We start from the raw sequence: 17,106 nt of genomic DNA, 5'->3' as shown, positions 1-17,106 counted from the left end.
GTCTAAGGAGGTGCTAATTTAGCCTCTGCCTGAGGTTACCCAGCAGGAACTACGAAGAGGGCTGCAGATTCCTCTTCCTTTGTTTTTGGAGTTTGGAAGTGCCTTGATAAGGCTCAGCTGTGAAGGATGCAAGCTCTGTGGGGCCTTGAGCCTTCTCTTAGAAGTTCTGGGTCTGTCTGACCCGCTGCAGTTAGGTAATTACAGGTTGCAAATGGCCGGGGCATTCATATGCAAAAGCCTCTGCGGCAGCCTGGGTGGGCGGGGTCTCAGGGAATCCGCAGGCGGAGCAAGCGGCTATGGCGGAGCCTCAGCCCTGCCCTAAGGAGACGCGCGCGTCTCAGTGTCCCGCTGCAAGCACCTCTGAGGGAAAGCAGCCCCCAAGATCGCCCGCTGCCAGACCGTCCAGTTTCTCCCCGCTTGAGTCCTGGGTCCCCAGAGCCTTCCCAGAACCGGAGTTCAGAGCCGTCGGGAGCTTGTGACTCCCTCCGGATTCAAAAGGACAGCCGCGTCCTCCGGTGCCAGCCCCTTTCCGCGCGCGCGAGCCCCACGAGAGCCCCGTACCTCTGCGCTTCTCTCCTGCAGCTTCTGCGGGTCTCAGTGTGCCTTTCCTTCCTTCTAGTTGTAGAGTTTACAGTCAGCCAGGCTTCCTGTGGTTCTGGATGAAGTCCGTATTGTTTCTCTGAGGTATTAATCAATTGTTGTGTGCGGCATTAATTTCCTGGTGTTTATCTCTGCCGCCATCTTAGTTTCTCCACCCCCTTTTTTCGGGAATGACTTTTCAAATGGAACCATTGACTGTAAGTATTATGAATATATCAAGTGTTGTATCATTCAAGTTTCTCAGACCACATACCATATTCTATTTCACCTCCAGTTCTTCCCACACATTGTTCCCTCTGATTTGAGGGAATCCTCCCTTATCTCCTGGCTAACTGCTATTTATCCTTTGTCTCAGTTTAGGTGTTACTTCTTTTGAAAAGCCTTCCAAGATTCTCTATAAATGAGGTTAGGTGTTCCTCCTATGTGGTGTCACAGCTTTGAGCTCTGTCCCCTGCCTGCTTGCCATCCTGCCATCCTGCCACCAACCCCCTGTTACAGCTCTTATTATACTTTATTATTATTGCTTGATTCGTTGTCTTTCCTGCTAGAACGTTTGCACCATAAGGGCAGGGACCCCATTATATTCCTAGCACCCAGCACAGTGCGCTGCACAGAGCAGGCACTCAATATAGAATGAATGAATGAATGAATGAATGAATGAATACGTTTAGAATGCTGCCTGTTTAGAAACATGAATGGACTAGGTATGGATAAGTATTGAGTGATTATTTTAAGAAACTCCCTTAGGATAGAAAAATAGGTACTCTTTTATTTTTTTTACTTTTTTTTTTAAATTTAAAAATAGGTACTCTTTTAGATGTGTGTCTCAGAATAGGGAGTCTACTCTTCTAAGCCAAGATTTTAAAGAATGATGTCTAAAAAGGAGGTTCTCTATGGTAGGCGAGAGAAGGAGGTGCCCAGACTAGGAAGAGTTTTTTTTTTAAATATATATATTTTTATTGCTTTCAGAGAGGAATGGAGAGGAAGTGAGAGAGAGAGAGAGAAACATCAATGATGAGAATCATTGATCGGCTGCCTCCTGCATGCCCCCCACGAGGGACCCAGCTTGCAAACCAGGCATGTGCCCCCGGCCGGAATTGAACCTGGGACCCTTCAGTCCACAGGCCGACGCTCCATCCACTGAGCCAAACTGGCTAGCGCAGACTAGGAGGTTTTATTTGCCAGGTAGGAAGATGGTAAAAGATAATGATATTTTGGGTTGGAATGATATCCAGTGATGCCCCCAAATCATGGGAGAAGGTTGAGACTGGTCCTGGCTCTGTAAGTTGTGCTTGTCTAAGAATGATCTGCTGGGTGGAGATTCTCAGTACAAGACTAAGCTCATGGAAAGAAGCTTTAACATTTTCTACTCCCCTGCTTTCACTTTAGTTTTTTCCTCCTTGCTTAAAATTGCTTTCCTTATTTTTCTATTTCAGTACCCTTCCCAGTGGAAAGTCATGGTGTTGTGGTTTTATTTGTTTGTTTTGTTATTTAACTGTGGGGAGTGATTTATTTTTCCATTCTTGGAAAGACATCGAGAGAAAATGCTGAGGAGCAGGAGATAATGACACTTAACTAGCAGTGTCCTGGTAGGGGAGTATGTGTCTTGGTTGGAGGAATGTGTTGAGGATGGTGGAAGATAAGGAGGCCCTGGGGAGGAGTCACTGGAGGAAAGGAGGAGCCCTTTGATGGAAGGGGCCACTGAAAAGAGGGAGCAACCTCTAAGAGTAAGTTTCATATTTTTTTTTAAGTGGTGTGGGTTCTGTGTTGGGTGGGGAGGCCTGGTGTTGAGAGGCAGTTCAAGGAAAGCATCTGTCCTTAGAATAGGTTCCAGGATTGAGACTGTCTTAGAGGAGGTGGTGTTTTTTAAGGGGAAGGGTCTCAGGGCATGGACTTGATCATATTTCAGAGTTATGACTTATCTTTGGACTATAAAGGGTGTCTACACCCCAGAATTTAGAGTTGAAAGTAAAAGAAATGAGGACAGCGAGGTTTCCTCCAAACAGATAATCATGCAGAGATAAGACTTCAGGTTTCTTTTGGTGTCAGAGGGAGGAGAAGAAACTAGGGTCCCAGGCCTTTTGAGTGGGAATCACTTATAATCACTTTCATAAGGGGTTTCGGAGACCCATTAGATTGGATTTCAATAGTTATAGAATCTCAGAAATGGTGCCTAACATTCCGCAAAAAAATCCTATATAGCTAGGACATCACATGTTTAATTATTAACGCCAAATGACTTTACTCACAAATTCAAATGGGGTTTGAGGAAGTTCTTCTATAATGTCATGTCAGGAACTTCTGGAATTGACAGAGCTGAAATTGGAAGGGTTATCTGAGCTCTCTGATAGTTTTATCCAGTGTCTGCCCTGTGTCCACCTATACACTCATTGTACCTAGCCAGATGAGAGAGGAGAGAGAGAGAGAGAGAGAGAGAGAGAGAGAGAGAGAGAGAGAGAGAGAGAGAGAGAGAGAAAGAGAAAGAGCTTTTGAATGGAAGGAAGAAAGGGAGGGAGGAAGCAAGTGGGTATTATGGTGTCCAAAACTGGACACCTGAGGCTCTTATTGATAGTATAATTATAAATTACTGAAATGATTTCTGAACACTATTTTTTTCAATATATTTTATTGATTTTTTTACAGAGAGGAAGGGAGAGGGATAGAGAGTCAGAAACATCGATGAGAGAGAAACATCGATCAGGTGACCAATTCTGGTCACCACAGTCTCTGCCCTGTGTCCGTGCTTGGTGTGGGAGATGCTTTCTCTTCCTAAGCTCCTGAAGTTTTCTTCAGAGCCCTTTGTAAAAGACCTCAAGACACTTTGCTCCCATTGTAACCCTTTAGGCCAGGCGACCCACTCTAATGCTTATATCAGGAACCCATACTTCCATGCCAACCCTAGCCCCTTCCTCAGTCTCATTTATGTAGTGGGTGAATGTGAACCTTGCAGAAGGACACCCTAGAACTTTCTGGATCCTCTAGGACTGTATAGACTAAAAATGCATTAGCCTGGGTTTTATCATTCTGCACACCATTACTGGTGTTTCTTTGAGGTTGTGCACAACCTGGGACAGAACTTGGAGACTTAAAGGATATTATCCGCTTTGGATGTAGAGGTGTTTGAAGATGTGGAGCGTAGACTCTAAGACGGAGAGAAAGGAGACAAAGTTGAGAACAGTACTCTGAGGTTTGTGTTATCTGATCACAAAGCCAGGGCTCAGACAGTGTCTTAGACCTCCCTGAGGCTGGTGTAGGCAGTGATGCCAGTGCATTCCTGTATGTAACAAAGGAAAGTCTGATTAGAGTGCCTGGGCCAGACCCTTCACAGCAGAGAGATATTCTGGAAAGTAGATTTATGTACTTAATTGTGGGTGCCACTCTTGGGAAGGGTTAATGAAAAAAAAGAATTAGGAGCTGCTGTCTCAGTGATCCTTCCCTCTCCCCTCCCAACACTTCAGACAGGTTTCTTCCAAAGCACACCAGACAAATGGCTGGCTGGCCTGTCCCTAAAGCCCTCCAGAGAAGGGCTCCCTAGGTCAGTGCCCCAGAGCCTAGTGACCCTCTATACAGGTAAGTCCTTTCTTGCATCAAGCTTACATTCATATTCCTGTGTGCCTCCTGCCCCACCCCCAATTTGAACATTAAGGGTAGTGTTGAAAGGGAAAGGAAGTCTAAAATGTGGAAAAAGCATCCATATCTATTAATACCTGTGGTAGATGTGCAATTATGGTCTGATTTTATGCTTGAGTGAGGTATGTGCTGATTCCATAAATAGTTTTCAGCCCTAACCGGTGTGGCTCAGTGGATAGAGCGTCAGCCTGTGGACTGAAAGGTCCCAGGTTCAATTCCGGTCAAGGGCCTGTACCTTGGTTGTGGGCACATCCCCAGTTGGGGGTGTGCAGGAGGCAGCTGATCGATGTTTCTCTCTCATCGATGTTTCTGACTCTCTATCCCTCTCCCTTCCTCTCTGTAAAAAATCAATAAAATATATTGAAAAAAAATAGTGTTCAGAAATCATTTCAGTAATTTATAATTATACTATCAATAAGAGCCTCAGATCTTTTCTCTCCCCTTTTAATTACAGCTAGGAGACAGATGTCCTCCCTTTCTATGGCTTCTCATAAACCCATTGCAGATAAAGCTTTTGTCTGTTACTCACAGACACTCACTCTTCCCTGAGGTGCCTCCTGGCCCAGAAGCTGACCAATCATGGCAGCATCTCAGGCTGCCTCCATGGGGTGCGGCTCATTATTGAGAAGGAGATTCTTCTCTCAGAAAAATACCCTTCAGAGGAAGGTCATTGGTGATTGAGAGGTGATACTCATATGGGACTAGACTCTATTGGCTAAGGACCCAGAAACAATAGAATCTTGCCCCAGACTAATTGCAGCTGCCTCTAAGTTTCTTGAAGGGGTATTCACCCAGAGGAGAAAGCAAGAAAAAGCACTTTATTACAAACTGTAGTCTTGGTCCCAAACCCTGAGGTGGATCTCTTGTGTTCTAGGTTGGACCCTGTAGCTCCTTCTTAAGCTGAGTTTGCCAGACAGGCTAAATCCAAAGCAGGTCACAAGGCTGATTCTGCTTCTCTCCCCTAAGCCCAGATCCACACTGGGATGTTACTGCTGTAAATTGAGAATGGGTGAATACCAGCTATGTCCACCCAAACCAGAGGAAAAGAGCAAGTGGGTCTGATAGAATAGTGTCTTCCAGTTAGGTACTTATTGTACCTAATGAAATGTGAGAGAGAGATAGAGAGAGAGAGAGAGAGAGAGAGAGAGAGAGAGAAGAGAGGGGGGGGAGAGAGAGAGAGAGAGGGAAAATATATTTTTATTGCTTTCAGAGAGAGAGGGAGAGGGAGAGGGAGAGAGAGAGCGCGCACTTTTGAATGGAGAAAGAGCTTGTTGTGCCTTTCCCCCTGGCATACAGGTCCAAGACCTTGTGGCACACCTCCAGGCTCCTAAAAAGAGGATAGAAGGAAGGGAAGGAGGGAGGGAGGGAGGGAAGGAAGGAAGGAAGGGTGGGCCAAATTTCCTTTTATGAGAGAGTAGATTGTTTTTTAAAGTTTTTTTATTATAGAAAATTTCAAATATAGAAGAGAGAATAATATAATGAACACCCATGTGCCCATCAAGAGTTAACAACATTTTGCCAGTCTTGTTTCACCTATTTCCACCCACTTAATTGTTTTATTTTTATGTTTTCTAGATTATTTAAAACCAAATAACCAGTAGCATGTCATTTTACTTGTAACTACTTCAATATGTATCTTCGTTTGATAAGGACATTTTATAAACAACTATCATGCCATTATTACATCTAACAAAATTAACACTAATTCTTTAAATTTGCATATTGCTCAGTCCATATGCAACTTTTTGTGATGGCCTTAGCAACATCTTTTTAGAATTAATTTGTGTGACATAGGATTCAATTAAGGGTTGCCTTTGATTATTACGTTTCCGTTCTATCACAGCCCTACCTCCTTTTTTTCTATGCCATTAATTTGTAGAAGCAACTGGGCCAGTTGTCCTGTAGAATGCTGAATGGCTCTTTCCTTAGTCACCTACCAACTTTCACCGTGGTACAGCTACTCCACTCTTAGAAGTGACTCAGTGCGGGAACACTACTCACCTCAGTGTGGGATATATTGCACTTGATCTGTCTCATCCTTGGGAGGTAGAGAGGGGTCCTGAAGTCCTGCCACCAAGTCCTGTTGATTCTAACTCCTGATTAGCCCCTGAATCCATCCACTTCTGCCTCCAGTCTTGCCCCATGTTCCATTCCTTATACCCCCACCAGAGTGATCCTTCCAGGATGCAGGTTTAACTATGTTGCTTCCCAGTTTACAATCCTTCAGTGACTTGACATACCATTAGGATAAAGGTCTAATTCCTTAAAACAGTTTCCAAGGCTTTTTGTGGCTCAGCTTTTCTAGCTTCTCCAGCCTCGGCTATTTGCCTGTCACACTGTCTTATCCAGCCATATCTCTTTCAGCATCTGGAACCTGCCAGGTGCTCTCACTTCTAGGTTTCATCCATGCTAGGCCCTCTGCCTCATCAGGCTAACTCCTGGTCCATTCACTGGGCCCTCGATAAAATGCCCCTCCGTGTCCCGTGTTGCCATGGCACCCTCACAGCACTGCCTATCTCCTGCACTAGATCTTTGGTCCTGTGTTGGTTTTGCTCACTGCTGCATCTCCAATACCTGGCACAGTGCCTGGCACCAAAAATTGCTGCTACTTATCAACTGCATGAATGAATTATTATGCTAATTTCTCAAGCATAAGGTGGGTAGTTGTTCAGAGTAGAAAAATAAATGTGAAAGAGGCTTTTTATCTAGAAAAATATGTAATAAAACTAACAATTTAATTCTTTGAATTAGTTTTGCACATTTCCTCATAACAGCTCAAATTTGAAGTTTGAAACTAATAATTTCACGTTAATTTTTTGGAACTTTCTATTAAATGGGTAATATACACACTAAATCAATTCTTTTTATGCATAGGGTAATCATTCACATTCATGATCTTGGTTGCAAACAGAGTCTGTACTGACCCCAGACGGTACTCTTGCTAAGATGAAATACATGCAAATGATTCTTTGGTTCACACATGAGGATAGTCAGGAATGTACAGAAGCCCACATTACTCATTGCAATGGGCTGTGGACTCAGTGATGATATTTTTTCCCTCTCAGAGTGCAACTGAGTCCTGTACTTGGGGTCAAATTGAAGCCAAAGTACTACCTCCGGGCAGAGCACATTTGAAGTGCTTTTAAATGTGTGCTGTTCACATGCTTCTCTGAAAGAGGGACTGTGCTAGAGGCCTGTCTGCTGTGTTCCCACAGGCTCTTTGGAGGCTTGGTGCTGGACATCAAGCGGAAGGCCCCTTGGTACTGGAGCGACTACCAGGACGCACTCAGCTTACAGTGTTTGGCTTCCTTTCTGTTCCTGTACTGTGCCTGCATGTCACCTGTCATCACCTTTGGGGGATTGCTCGGAGAAGCCACTGAGGGACGCATAGTAAGAACTTTTAACCACTACTCATGGTCCCAAAGAAGATACAACATATTGTGGTGGCTGGCACGTCCACTGGGGGAGAAATTGCCTGGGCTAGGACTAAGGACACCAGAGTCTTTCTGTTGAATTACTATGTATTCTGATTTCATACCAAGCAGCAACACAGTTCTTGCTTTAGAGCAGACTCACTTCTGCTTGAATATCAATTTCTGTAGCTGATCGCCCAGTTGAATTGCCTGTTGCCCCAAGGATGGAAAATAATATATTAATGTCATTTAAAATAAGATTTAGGTGACTCTGTATGACAGATCGTTGTGTGAATGGTATCACTGTGCTTTCTGAATCTGTTAAATACTGAAGTGAGTCACTGCAGAACAGGACTTAGTTAAGGAACCATATGTAGATGGATTTGGGCTTCTGAGTTATCAAAGTGATGCCATTTACAGGAGTATTAGACTGTGTGTACATATCACTCTTGCTAAGATGAAATACAAGCAGATGATTCGTTGGGGCGCACATGAGAACTAAGTCAGGAATGTACATAAGCCCACATTACTCATTGCAATGGGCTGTGGACTCAGTGATGATTTTTTTTTTCCTCTCAGAGTGCAATTGAATCCTTGTTCGGAGCCTCCATGACTGGGATTGCCTATTCCTTGTTTGCAGGACAGGCTCTCACCATCCTGGGAAGCACTGGGCCAGTGCTTGTGTTTGAAAAGATTTTGTTCAAATTCTGCAAGTAAGACATTTGGTTTACTGAAAACTCTAATGGGTGTGTTATTGGGCTGTTAGGCTTGAATGCCAGGGTCTCATATGTATATGTAGGCAAACATCATTCTTGATAGTAAAAACCTGAGGAATCAACATCATTTGGTCTATTGTCCTGCCTCCAAGTGGTACTGTACCTAAAACAGCGGATTTCCTAGTCTTTTTTTTTTTTTAATCCTCACCAGAGGATATGTTTTTACTGATTTTTAGAGAGAGGGGGAGGGAGAGAGAAACATTGATTGGTTGCCTCTTGTACGCACCCCCCAGTGAGGATTGAACCTGCAACCTAGGTATGTGCGCTGACCAGGAATCAAATCCGCAGTCTTTGGTGTATGGGACAGCGCTCCCAACTGACTGAGCCACACCTTCACTTTATCTTTTAAAAAAACTTTCCCTCGCTAATTCAGACTCCTCCCATTTCCATTTCAAGTCAGTTTTAAATTTGGCCTAATATATCCTTTTATATTCTGATTGCAATGCCCTAATTTCCCTACTTTTCCTAGAACTGATTTTTAAATAGACTTTTGTATTAGAAATAGGAGCATATGGAACAAGAGCTATGTAGCTTTTTTATATGTATACATTTTTATTGATTATAGAGAGAAAGGGAGAGGGAGAGAGAAACATCAATGATGAGAGAGACTCATTGATCAGCTGCTTCCTGCACGCCCCCTACAGGGGATTGAACCCACAACATGGGCATGTGCGCTGACTGGGAATCGAACCATGACCTCCAGGTTGATGCTCAGCCACTGAGCCACACCAGCTGGGCCAGCTTTTTTGTCTTAACTGCAATAATAAGATCTTAATCACATTGGACAGTAATGGCAGAAATGTGTGTATGGCAGTTCTCCATTTTCCATGTTCTTGCGATAGCAGATACCACCCATGAAGCAAATCTTTGTCACAACTGTCCCAAGGCAGAATTTAAAAGTGAAACACAGTCAGAATTCGGGAGAAATTGGGTTGCAATACTGGTCAGATAAAATGAGATGAATTAACCATGTTTCTGACCCTTTGTCTCTTAATGCCATCCCTCCATGCTTTTTGATGAACTTTTGTCTTGTTTCAGAGACTATGCTCTTTCATACCTCTCCTTGCGTGCTTGTATTGGACTGTGGACTGCCTTCCTATGTATTGTTCTTGTGGCAACTGATGCCAGTTCCCTTGTCTGCTACATTACTCGCTTCACTGAAGAAGCATTTGCCTCCTTAATTTGCATAATTTTCATCTATGAAGCAATAGAAAAGCTGATTCACCTGGCAGAGACCTACCCCATCCACATGCATAGCCAGCTGGACCACCTTAGCCTGTATTAGTAAGTATGCTTCTGCAAGTCTTTTTTTTTTTTTAATTGAGCAAAGGGCCTGAGTTTAATGACGGATATAGTATGCCAGGCAGTGCTTACAGCTTCTGTGATGGAACTATCTTGGCCCTTTGGGAAACGGAGCTCAGATATGGATGTGGAGACTCCTGCCAGAGGAGAACAGTCAACATTGATGACAGAGAAGATGGACTAAGAGTGAAACTCAGATGGGAGTTGAGAAATGCTTTCCAAGCATGTCTTTTGTTCCAGGCATTGAGACAAAAATAGGCTGCTAAAGCAGCAGTGATAATTCAGGTTAGTTGTTGGGAAGAACTACTTTTTGTAGGGATTTGTGAGATCCTGGGACCATGTTATCAAGATAATGCATCTAGAAATTATTTACTTACCTAGATTTCAACTAAAGAGACTGTGTTTTCTTCACATGTTCAACATAGTTTGGTTCAGCTAGAAAAGAAACACAGTATTTGTGTTTTCAACCATTAAGAAGAGTCTGGTCCTATACATCATTTCTTCTCTGGAATAGTATTCTCCAAATTGTAACTAAAGACTTTCATCCTTTAGTTCTGTGCCTCAAATTCCATCCCTTCTGGCTGTACAGTTCTGATCTGGAGGGTCTCATTGTGAAGTGGACAATTTCAACCTGAAACTGCCTGGGTAGATAGAGCACACTGCATGGAGGTGTCTGCTAACTATCAACGGATACACTTTTATAGATTCTAGTTATCTGTTCATCAACCTAAAAATCAAAATTTATACAAAATTTATTAGAATTTATAAAAATTGTTGTATCACAAAATAACCACCATCAGGGAGTGTAATCTTTGAAGCCTAGTGGATTGTCCGTTGACATTGGAGCTCTGAATTGCCCATTGGCAGTGGAGTAAGTTCATTCTTTGACCTTTTTTATAATTTATTTATTTAACAAGTATTTGCTGATCATCTACTATGTGCCAGCACTGTTTTGGGCCCTGGAAAAAGTGATGAATATGATAGACAAAGGATCTATCCTCATGAGACATATCTAAGTGGGAGACAACAGACAAAAGTAATCAGCCCTGCACTGAGTAGACTTTGGGTCTGGATACTGTAATTCTTTGTTAATAAAGCTCAAATGGTATTTTTATTATTTGTATTCTACTGTTGGTTCATATGGAGCTGATGTGAAGCTAGAACTTTCCAACTCTTTAAATGATTTTATGTTAAGATGTGTGGAACTGATTTTTTAAAAATATAATTTCTTTTAAAGAGTAGTTTTAGTTAGGTTCACAGCAAAAATGAGCAGAAAGTACAGAGAGTTCCCATATACCCTCCTGCTCCCACATATGCATAGTTTTTTCCACTATCACTATCCCATACCAAAGTGGTACATTTGTTGTAATCAATGAACTTGCATTGATACATCATTATTATCCGGTGTCCATAGTTTACATTAGGGTTCACTCTTGGTGTTACACATTCTGTGAGTTTTGACAAATGTATAAAGAGCATTCCATCGTTGTAGTTTTATACCGAGTAGTTTCACTGTCCTAAAAATCCTTTGTACTCTGCCTTTTCATCCTACCCTACCACCCCAATCTCTGGCAACTACTGATCTTTACACTGTCTCCATGGTTTTGCCTTTTCCACAACGTCATACAGTTTGGTAAAACATATAATATGGACTGGCCGGGCATCCCAGTGAGGACCCCCACCCTGAAGGGGGTGTGACCCTCTGCAAACAGCCATAAGTAATCACCCTACCTGAATGTACAGGGAGCCATTTCAGGCATGAAGCATGCTGAGACTTGGAGGCAGCATGGTGGCCAGTGGGACAGGTCTGGTCTGGTCTGGTTTAGATAGAGGAAGAGACCTGGGAAGCCAGGGAATGGCCAAGATAGTGGATTACCAGGGATGACACAGTGTTAGGAAGAGCTTACATCACGATTCTGGGAGACTGAACGTTAGAGCAATAATGTGACGGGTATAGGGAGCAAATCATCCAGGTTTAGAGAAAACTGTTGGGCGCAGAGTGGGTTATCATGTCCTCCTTGCTGTGTAGATTGAATTCCACAGGACAAGCCTAAGAGATAGAAACTAAGAAACCACCAGGGCTCATTCTGAGTGCATCAGATGCTAAGCTTGGTTGTCAATACAATAGAATCCAACACCCACACACTGATTTGAGTCCATCTTTATTAATGACTGACTGAAAAACCAGGGTGTGGTTGGGCCTCATCCAGTAGAACCAACCTCAGGATTCTGAAGTGGGCATAGAAAAAGAAAAGCAGGCTCTGATACTAAGCCTTTAGCCCAGTCATGGCTAAAAATATTCTATTGAATAGTTGGCTGCTTTCCTCAGGAATCTTTTTTCCCCGTCCAGCTGCAGGTGTACTGTCCCAGAAAATCCAAACAATCACACGCTACAGTATTGGAAGGACCAAAACATCGTGACAACAGAAGTCCACTGGGCTAACCTGACTGTTACTGTAAGTCTGGGAGCTGCCAGATGGCCTAGCATTGTGACTACCAGGTTTAAGGGAGTCTTCTAGGTAGAAGTGGGTAGTCCTTTAGCAAGCTCTGACATTTACAGAAATAAAATATTTTTCTTCTTTTAAACTATTCTTACTGACTCCCCCCCCCCTTCAAAATTGTCTTGCACATAAAGATAAAATAATATTATTTCTTACTTCTCTCTCACATGCAATAGCTACCCCCTATCCAGTGACCCTGCACTAAAGAAATGTGGGATGAAACCAGGCAAGGTTGGGGAGCAGATCCAGGTTTTATGGAGCTTGAAGGACATTCAGATCAACAAGGCCTCTGTAATGAAAAGAGTACAAATTGCTAGGGCCCTCTTAGAACCTCATGTTTTCTTGAAACAGTTCTGGTTTCATTTTCAAAAGTGTCTTAGTTCGGCTCAGCCAGTGTGACTCAGTGGTTGAGCATTGACCTATGAACCAGGAGGTCCTGGGTTGATTCCAGGCAGGACACATGCCTGGGTTGCAGGCTCAGTCCCCAGTAGGGAGCATGTAGGAGGCAGCCAATCGATGATTCTCGCTAATCATTGATATTTCTATCTCTCCCTCTCCCTTCCTCTGAAATCAGTGAAAAAATATATATATTTTAAAAATGTTTTAGTTCAGACCATAAGTAGTCACCCTACCTGGAAGGGGCCTATGCAAGTGAGACCTGCACAGCTACATGAAGGTTAATGCTGCTGGCAGCATATGCTACCCAGCAGTTGCAGTATCACAGTGAGTGGTGGACTCAGAAGGCAGCCTCTAGTTTCTCCCTCTGGCCTGCTTTTCATTATCCAGAATGTTTGTTTCTCCACGAATGCCAGGAGATGCATGGAGAGTTCACAGGACCTGCATGTGGCCATCATGGACCCTATACTCCTGATGTGCTGTTTTGGTCCTGCATTCTCTTCTTCACCACCTTCATCCTTTCAAGCACCTTAAAGACATTTAAGACAAGCCGCTATTTCCCAACCAGAGTAAGTAGCATGTTCATACATTTCTTTTGTGTTAGAATCCTCCTATATAATAAAAGGCTAATATGCAAATTGACAGAATGGTGGAACGACTGGTCACTATGACGTACTTAGCAGCAGGGGGCAGATGCTCAATGCAGGAGCTACATCCTGGTGGTCAGTGTGCTCCCCCACTCAGCCAGAAGCCCTGAGCTGGGCTCATGGCTGGCTCTGTGGGGAGCAGGCCTAAGCCAGCAGGCAGACATCCCCCAAGGGGTCCCGGACTGTGAGAGGGTACAGGCCGGGCAGAGGGCCCCCCCCTCCCCCAGTGCACAAATGTCATGCACCAGGCCTCTAGTTCTAATATAACAGCCTCATCTCAGCCTCCATGCTGCTTGCTGAGTAGAGTGGCAGGTGGAGAGTTCTAAATGTCCTGATGAGCCACACTGTAGCATCTCTTCTTCTAATGACCAACAGCCCCTTTCATAAATGTGTGGTGTGGAATGAGGAGTTAATATATGTAGAAGATTTTTGATTTAAAAGCACAGGTGAGTTTAAGGTGGAGTAGTGTTCTCTAACAGCTACTAAGTCTCATTTCTGGAATGCTATTAAGTTTTATTTCTAGAATGCAATAGAAATAAATAGGGCTGGCTACTTAATGTAATTAATTGGGATGATTGCTTTGGATTAGGTAGGGGGTCCCAAAGTCTCCTCTCAGGAATGGCTCTTGTAATAGCTTGTGAAATCACTTGTTAAATGGACTCCAGCAGTGAGAACGCTCCTGACTTGGTTTGCCTGACTGTTTGAAGCCTCAACCCGCTCTCCCTCATGCAGCTGACACTGTTTGTCATGCCCAGTTATGGTAGGACAGAATTATAGGCCAAGTTTAGAGTGACTGAAGGGGCTATTGCTTTGAAAAGGAGCTTGAATCAGGAGGAATTGGTGGTTTTTCTGTGAAGTTTCAATCAGGCACATTTGCAGAGCAGGATGTATGAATAGGGCAAGGGGTCAGTTGATTGGATATTTACTGTACACACATACATCACTAAAACATTCTTAGACTTCAGTGGATCTACACAGTAATTAAGGAAATACATACTAGACATGCTCTGGGTCATTGTTTCCAGTCTGGACAAATAGTGAACAAATGGCAGTTATGTACTGACTACCAGCTCAGGTGTGGTGAAGTGCTGTAGGGGATGCAAAAGATTGGATATAAAGTGGAAACATATTAAACAACCAGGTCATATGAGACAGTAGTAAAGAGTTGGATGTAAGTGCCATAGGAGTTCAGAGGAGAGAAGAGTCGCTGGGTCCCAAGATGGGCTTCATTGTGGGGACAGCTACATGTTCAGAGAATTTATGTAACATTCAGAGAAGAACTAACAAAACCAGGAAGGGGGAGCTGGAAAACTCAGGTTTCAAAGGAAAGCAAAGCCAGGTTCAGGTAGTAGTGATGTTAAACATGGCTGAGATATATTTTGCTCTATTTCTGTTGGAAGTTTAGCTTAAGACAGGCACTGAGCATTTCAGGCACATTGTATTTATTAAAGCTATACTAAACTATAAAGTGGGTTAGTCCTCTTAGGAAAAAATGGTGATAAATGCTATGGAGAAAAATAAAGCAGGAAAGGAGTATAGAAAGAGCTGGGGAGGCAGGTGGCAACCAATTTTAAGTAGGGTCATCAAAGAAGATCCCATGAAGGTTCTGTTTGGGTGAATATAAAGGAGTTAAGGGAGCGACCCAAGAGATTACTAGAGAAAAAACATTCGAGATAGAAGGATGAGTAAGTTCAAAGACTCATGTGGGAGTGAGTCTGGCATGTTTAAGAAACAACAGGGAGGTCTGTGTGCTGGAGCAGAGTGAGCAAGCAGAGAGCATTAGGAGCTGGTAATATGCCAGTGAGTGAGGTCCTCATAGGCCAAGAGGGCCTTTTGGGTTTTTAACTCAGTGAAATGAGCAACCATTTCGGGGTTTTGGTGGAGGCATTAACTTGGGCATATTAACATATTTCTGTTATTTAAATATGCTTGTATTAATTCAAGTATAAAATTAAAGCATTCTCCTCAGGATTTTTAAAACTTTTACAATATTAAAGTCTTTTCTACTGCATTCAACCTACTAAAACACTTTTCTAATTCTTTTGCATGCCAGGTCCGCTCCATGGTGAGTGACTTTGCTGTTTTCCTCACAATCTTCACAATGGTGATTATTGATTTTTTGATTGGAGTCCCATCACCAAAACTTCAAGTTCCAAGTGTGTTCAAGGTAAACAGATCTCAGGGTACTTGGTGCCTCATGTAATTTCATAGGATCTGCTTTGGAGTTAATTTCAAAGGCCTCTTTCCATACTCCAAATCCTGAGTTTTTCAGTTCTCTATGAACCGTGCTGTTTATGCCTTACTTTCAGAAAAGGGAGCTTGTCAGACTTGGCTAAGTTCAAGTCATAAAGGAGCAAGCCTCAGTTCATTTAATGAACAAAAAGTATTTTTTTATTATCATTAATGCAACTCAACTGTTTTTATTTTTAAATTAATTTATTTTAAAATTTACCTTTATTGTTGAAAGTATTTCAGATGTTCCCCTTTTCCCCCCATTGACTCCCTCTACCCTCCACACCCCCAGGCCTATGGCACTATTGTCTGTGTTTAAGGGTTATGCTTATATGCATATAAATTCTTTGGTTAATCTCTTCCCCCTGAGATTTGTCAGTCTGTTCCATGCTTCCATGCTTCTGGATCTATTTTGTACACCAGTTTATTTTGTTCATTTTTTATTATAGTTGACATACAATATTATATTAGTTTTAGGTATACATCCCAGTGATTAGACATTATCTAACTTACTAAGTGATCATCCCGATAAATCTAGTACCCCTCTGACATCATACATAGTTATTAGAATATTAACTATATTCTCTATGCTGTACTTTACATCTCCATGACTATGCTGTAATAACCAATTTGTACTTTTTAATCCCTTCATCTTTTTTACCCATCCTCCCAACTCCTCTCCCATCTGGCAGCCATCAAAATGTTCTCTGTATCTATGAGTCTGTTTCTGTTTTGCTTCTTCATTTATTTTTAAGATTCATTTGTTTTTTTTTTTTGTTTTTTGTTTTTTTTTGTAGCAAAAAGAAAAGACAGCAACTTTCATACGGCCTAGCGAGAAATATTTGCTCTCCTATGATGCAGGAGCTGAGACAGAGAGAGAACAAAGAAATAAGCCCACTGGTGCGTGGATTTCTACAGCTTGCAGGATGTCCTCGCTTGGAGGAGGGAAGGGAAAGGACAGCCAGCCCTTTTAAAACAGACAACTTAATTCACTTCAAAAACACATGGGCCTGGAGATTAGCTATGGATATCTGAGGGCCTCCCTCAAAACTATTTTATAAAACTTAGAATTGGAACAAAGCCTACAAATCATATATTATTTTCCACACGTCTGCATCTTATTCATGAGACGATGACAGGCTTGCTACAAGCACAGTTGCTTTTTATCTACTGCATTTCCATGATCACCCAACTAACCAGAAAAATAAAAACAAGGACATAAAGTCAGCGAGGCTTGATCCTATCCTGTAAGTATTCTATCCTCCTTCCGACTTTCCAGTCGCAGATTTTCTCAGGAATGATGATCACACTGACCTGCATATTTTTAAAAAGTGGACTCTTTCTCAAGGAATTCCTGGGAGAAACATTTCTGGGAGAAAAGTTTCCTCACTCATCCCAACTGCAAGGGATTTCAGTCCCCTAGGAGGCTTTGGTCTGATCCTGCAAACATTGTGCTGTCCTAATATCTCCACAATATATTTGTTTCTCTAAAAAATCTAAAAATCCCCTGAGATTTTTTTTGTAACCATTCTTTGTGGTGGATTTTCATCTGGCCACTCTGAGGTTGGCGCCTCTCTGCTGCATCAGGGTGTATGTCTTTGACAAGGGC

At 42.6% G+C, this 17,106-nt stretch overlaps 1 protein-coding gene across 7 annotated transcripts in view; it reads left to right on the top strand.

Annotated features, from left to right (window-relative positions):
* Nucleotides 1-17,106, top strand: part of SLC4A8 (solute carrier family 4, sodium bicarbonate cotransporter, member 8) — a 118,536-nt gene that overhangs the window by 71,018 nt on the left and 30,412 nt on the right. For all 7 annotated transcript variants that reach the window (XM_015559629.1, XM_015559625.1, XM_006757068.1 and 4 more), the window contains 6 exons: nt 7,446-7,620; nt 8,223-8,356; nt 9,458-9,703; nt 12,072-12,177; nt 13,026-13,187; nt 15,319-15,432. In XM_015559629.1, coding sequence (XP_015415115.1) covers nt 7,446-7,620; nt 8,223-8,356; nt 9,458-9,703; nt 12,072-12,177; nt 13,026-13,187; nt 15,319-15,432 — 937 coding nt within the window. The remainder of the gene's footprint in view (nt 1-7,445; nt 7,621-8,222; nt 8,357-9,457; nt 9,704-12,071; nt 12,178-13,025; nt 13,188-15,318; nt 15,433-17,106) is intronic.

This window comes from Myotis davidii, unplaced genomic scaffold (genome assembly GCF_000327345.1).
Source record: "Myotis davidii unplaced genomic scaffold, ASM32734v1 scaffold233, whole genome shotgun sequence".
NCBI lineage: Eukaryota > Metazoa > Chordata > Mammalia > Chiroptera > Vespertilionidae > Myotis > Myotis davidii.
Note: the sequence above shows the minus strand (reverse complement) of the source record. Positions and strands in the feature narration are given on the sequence as shown.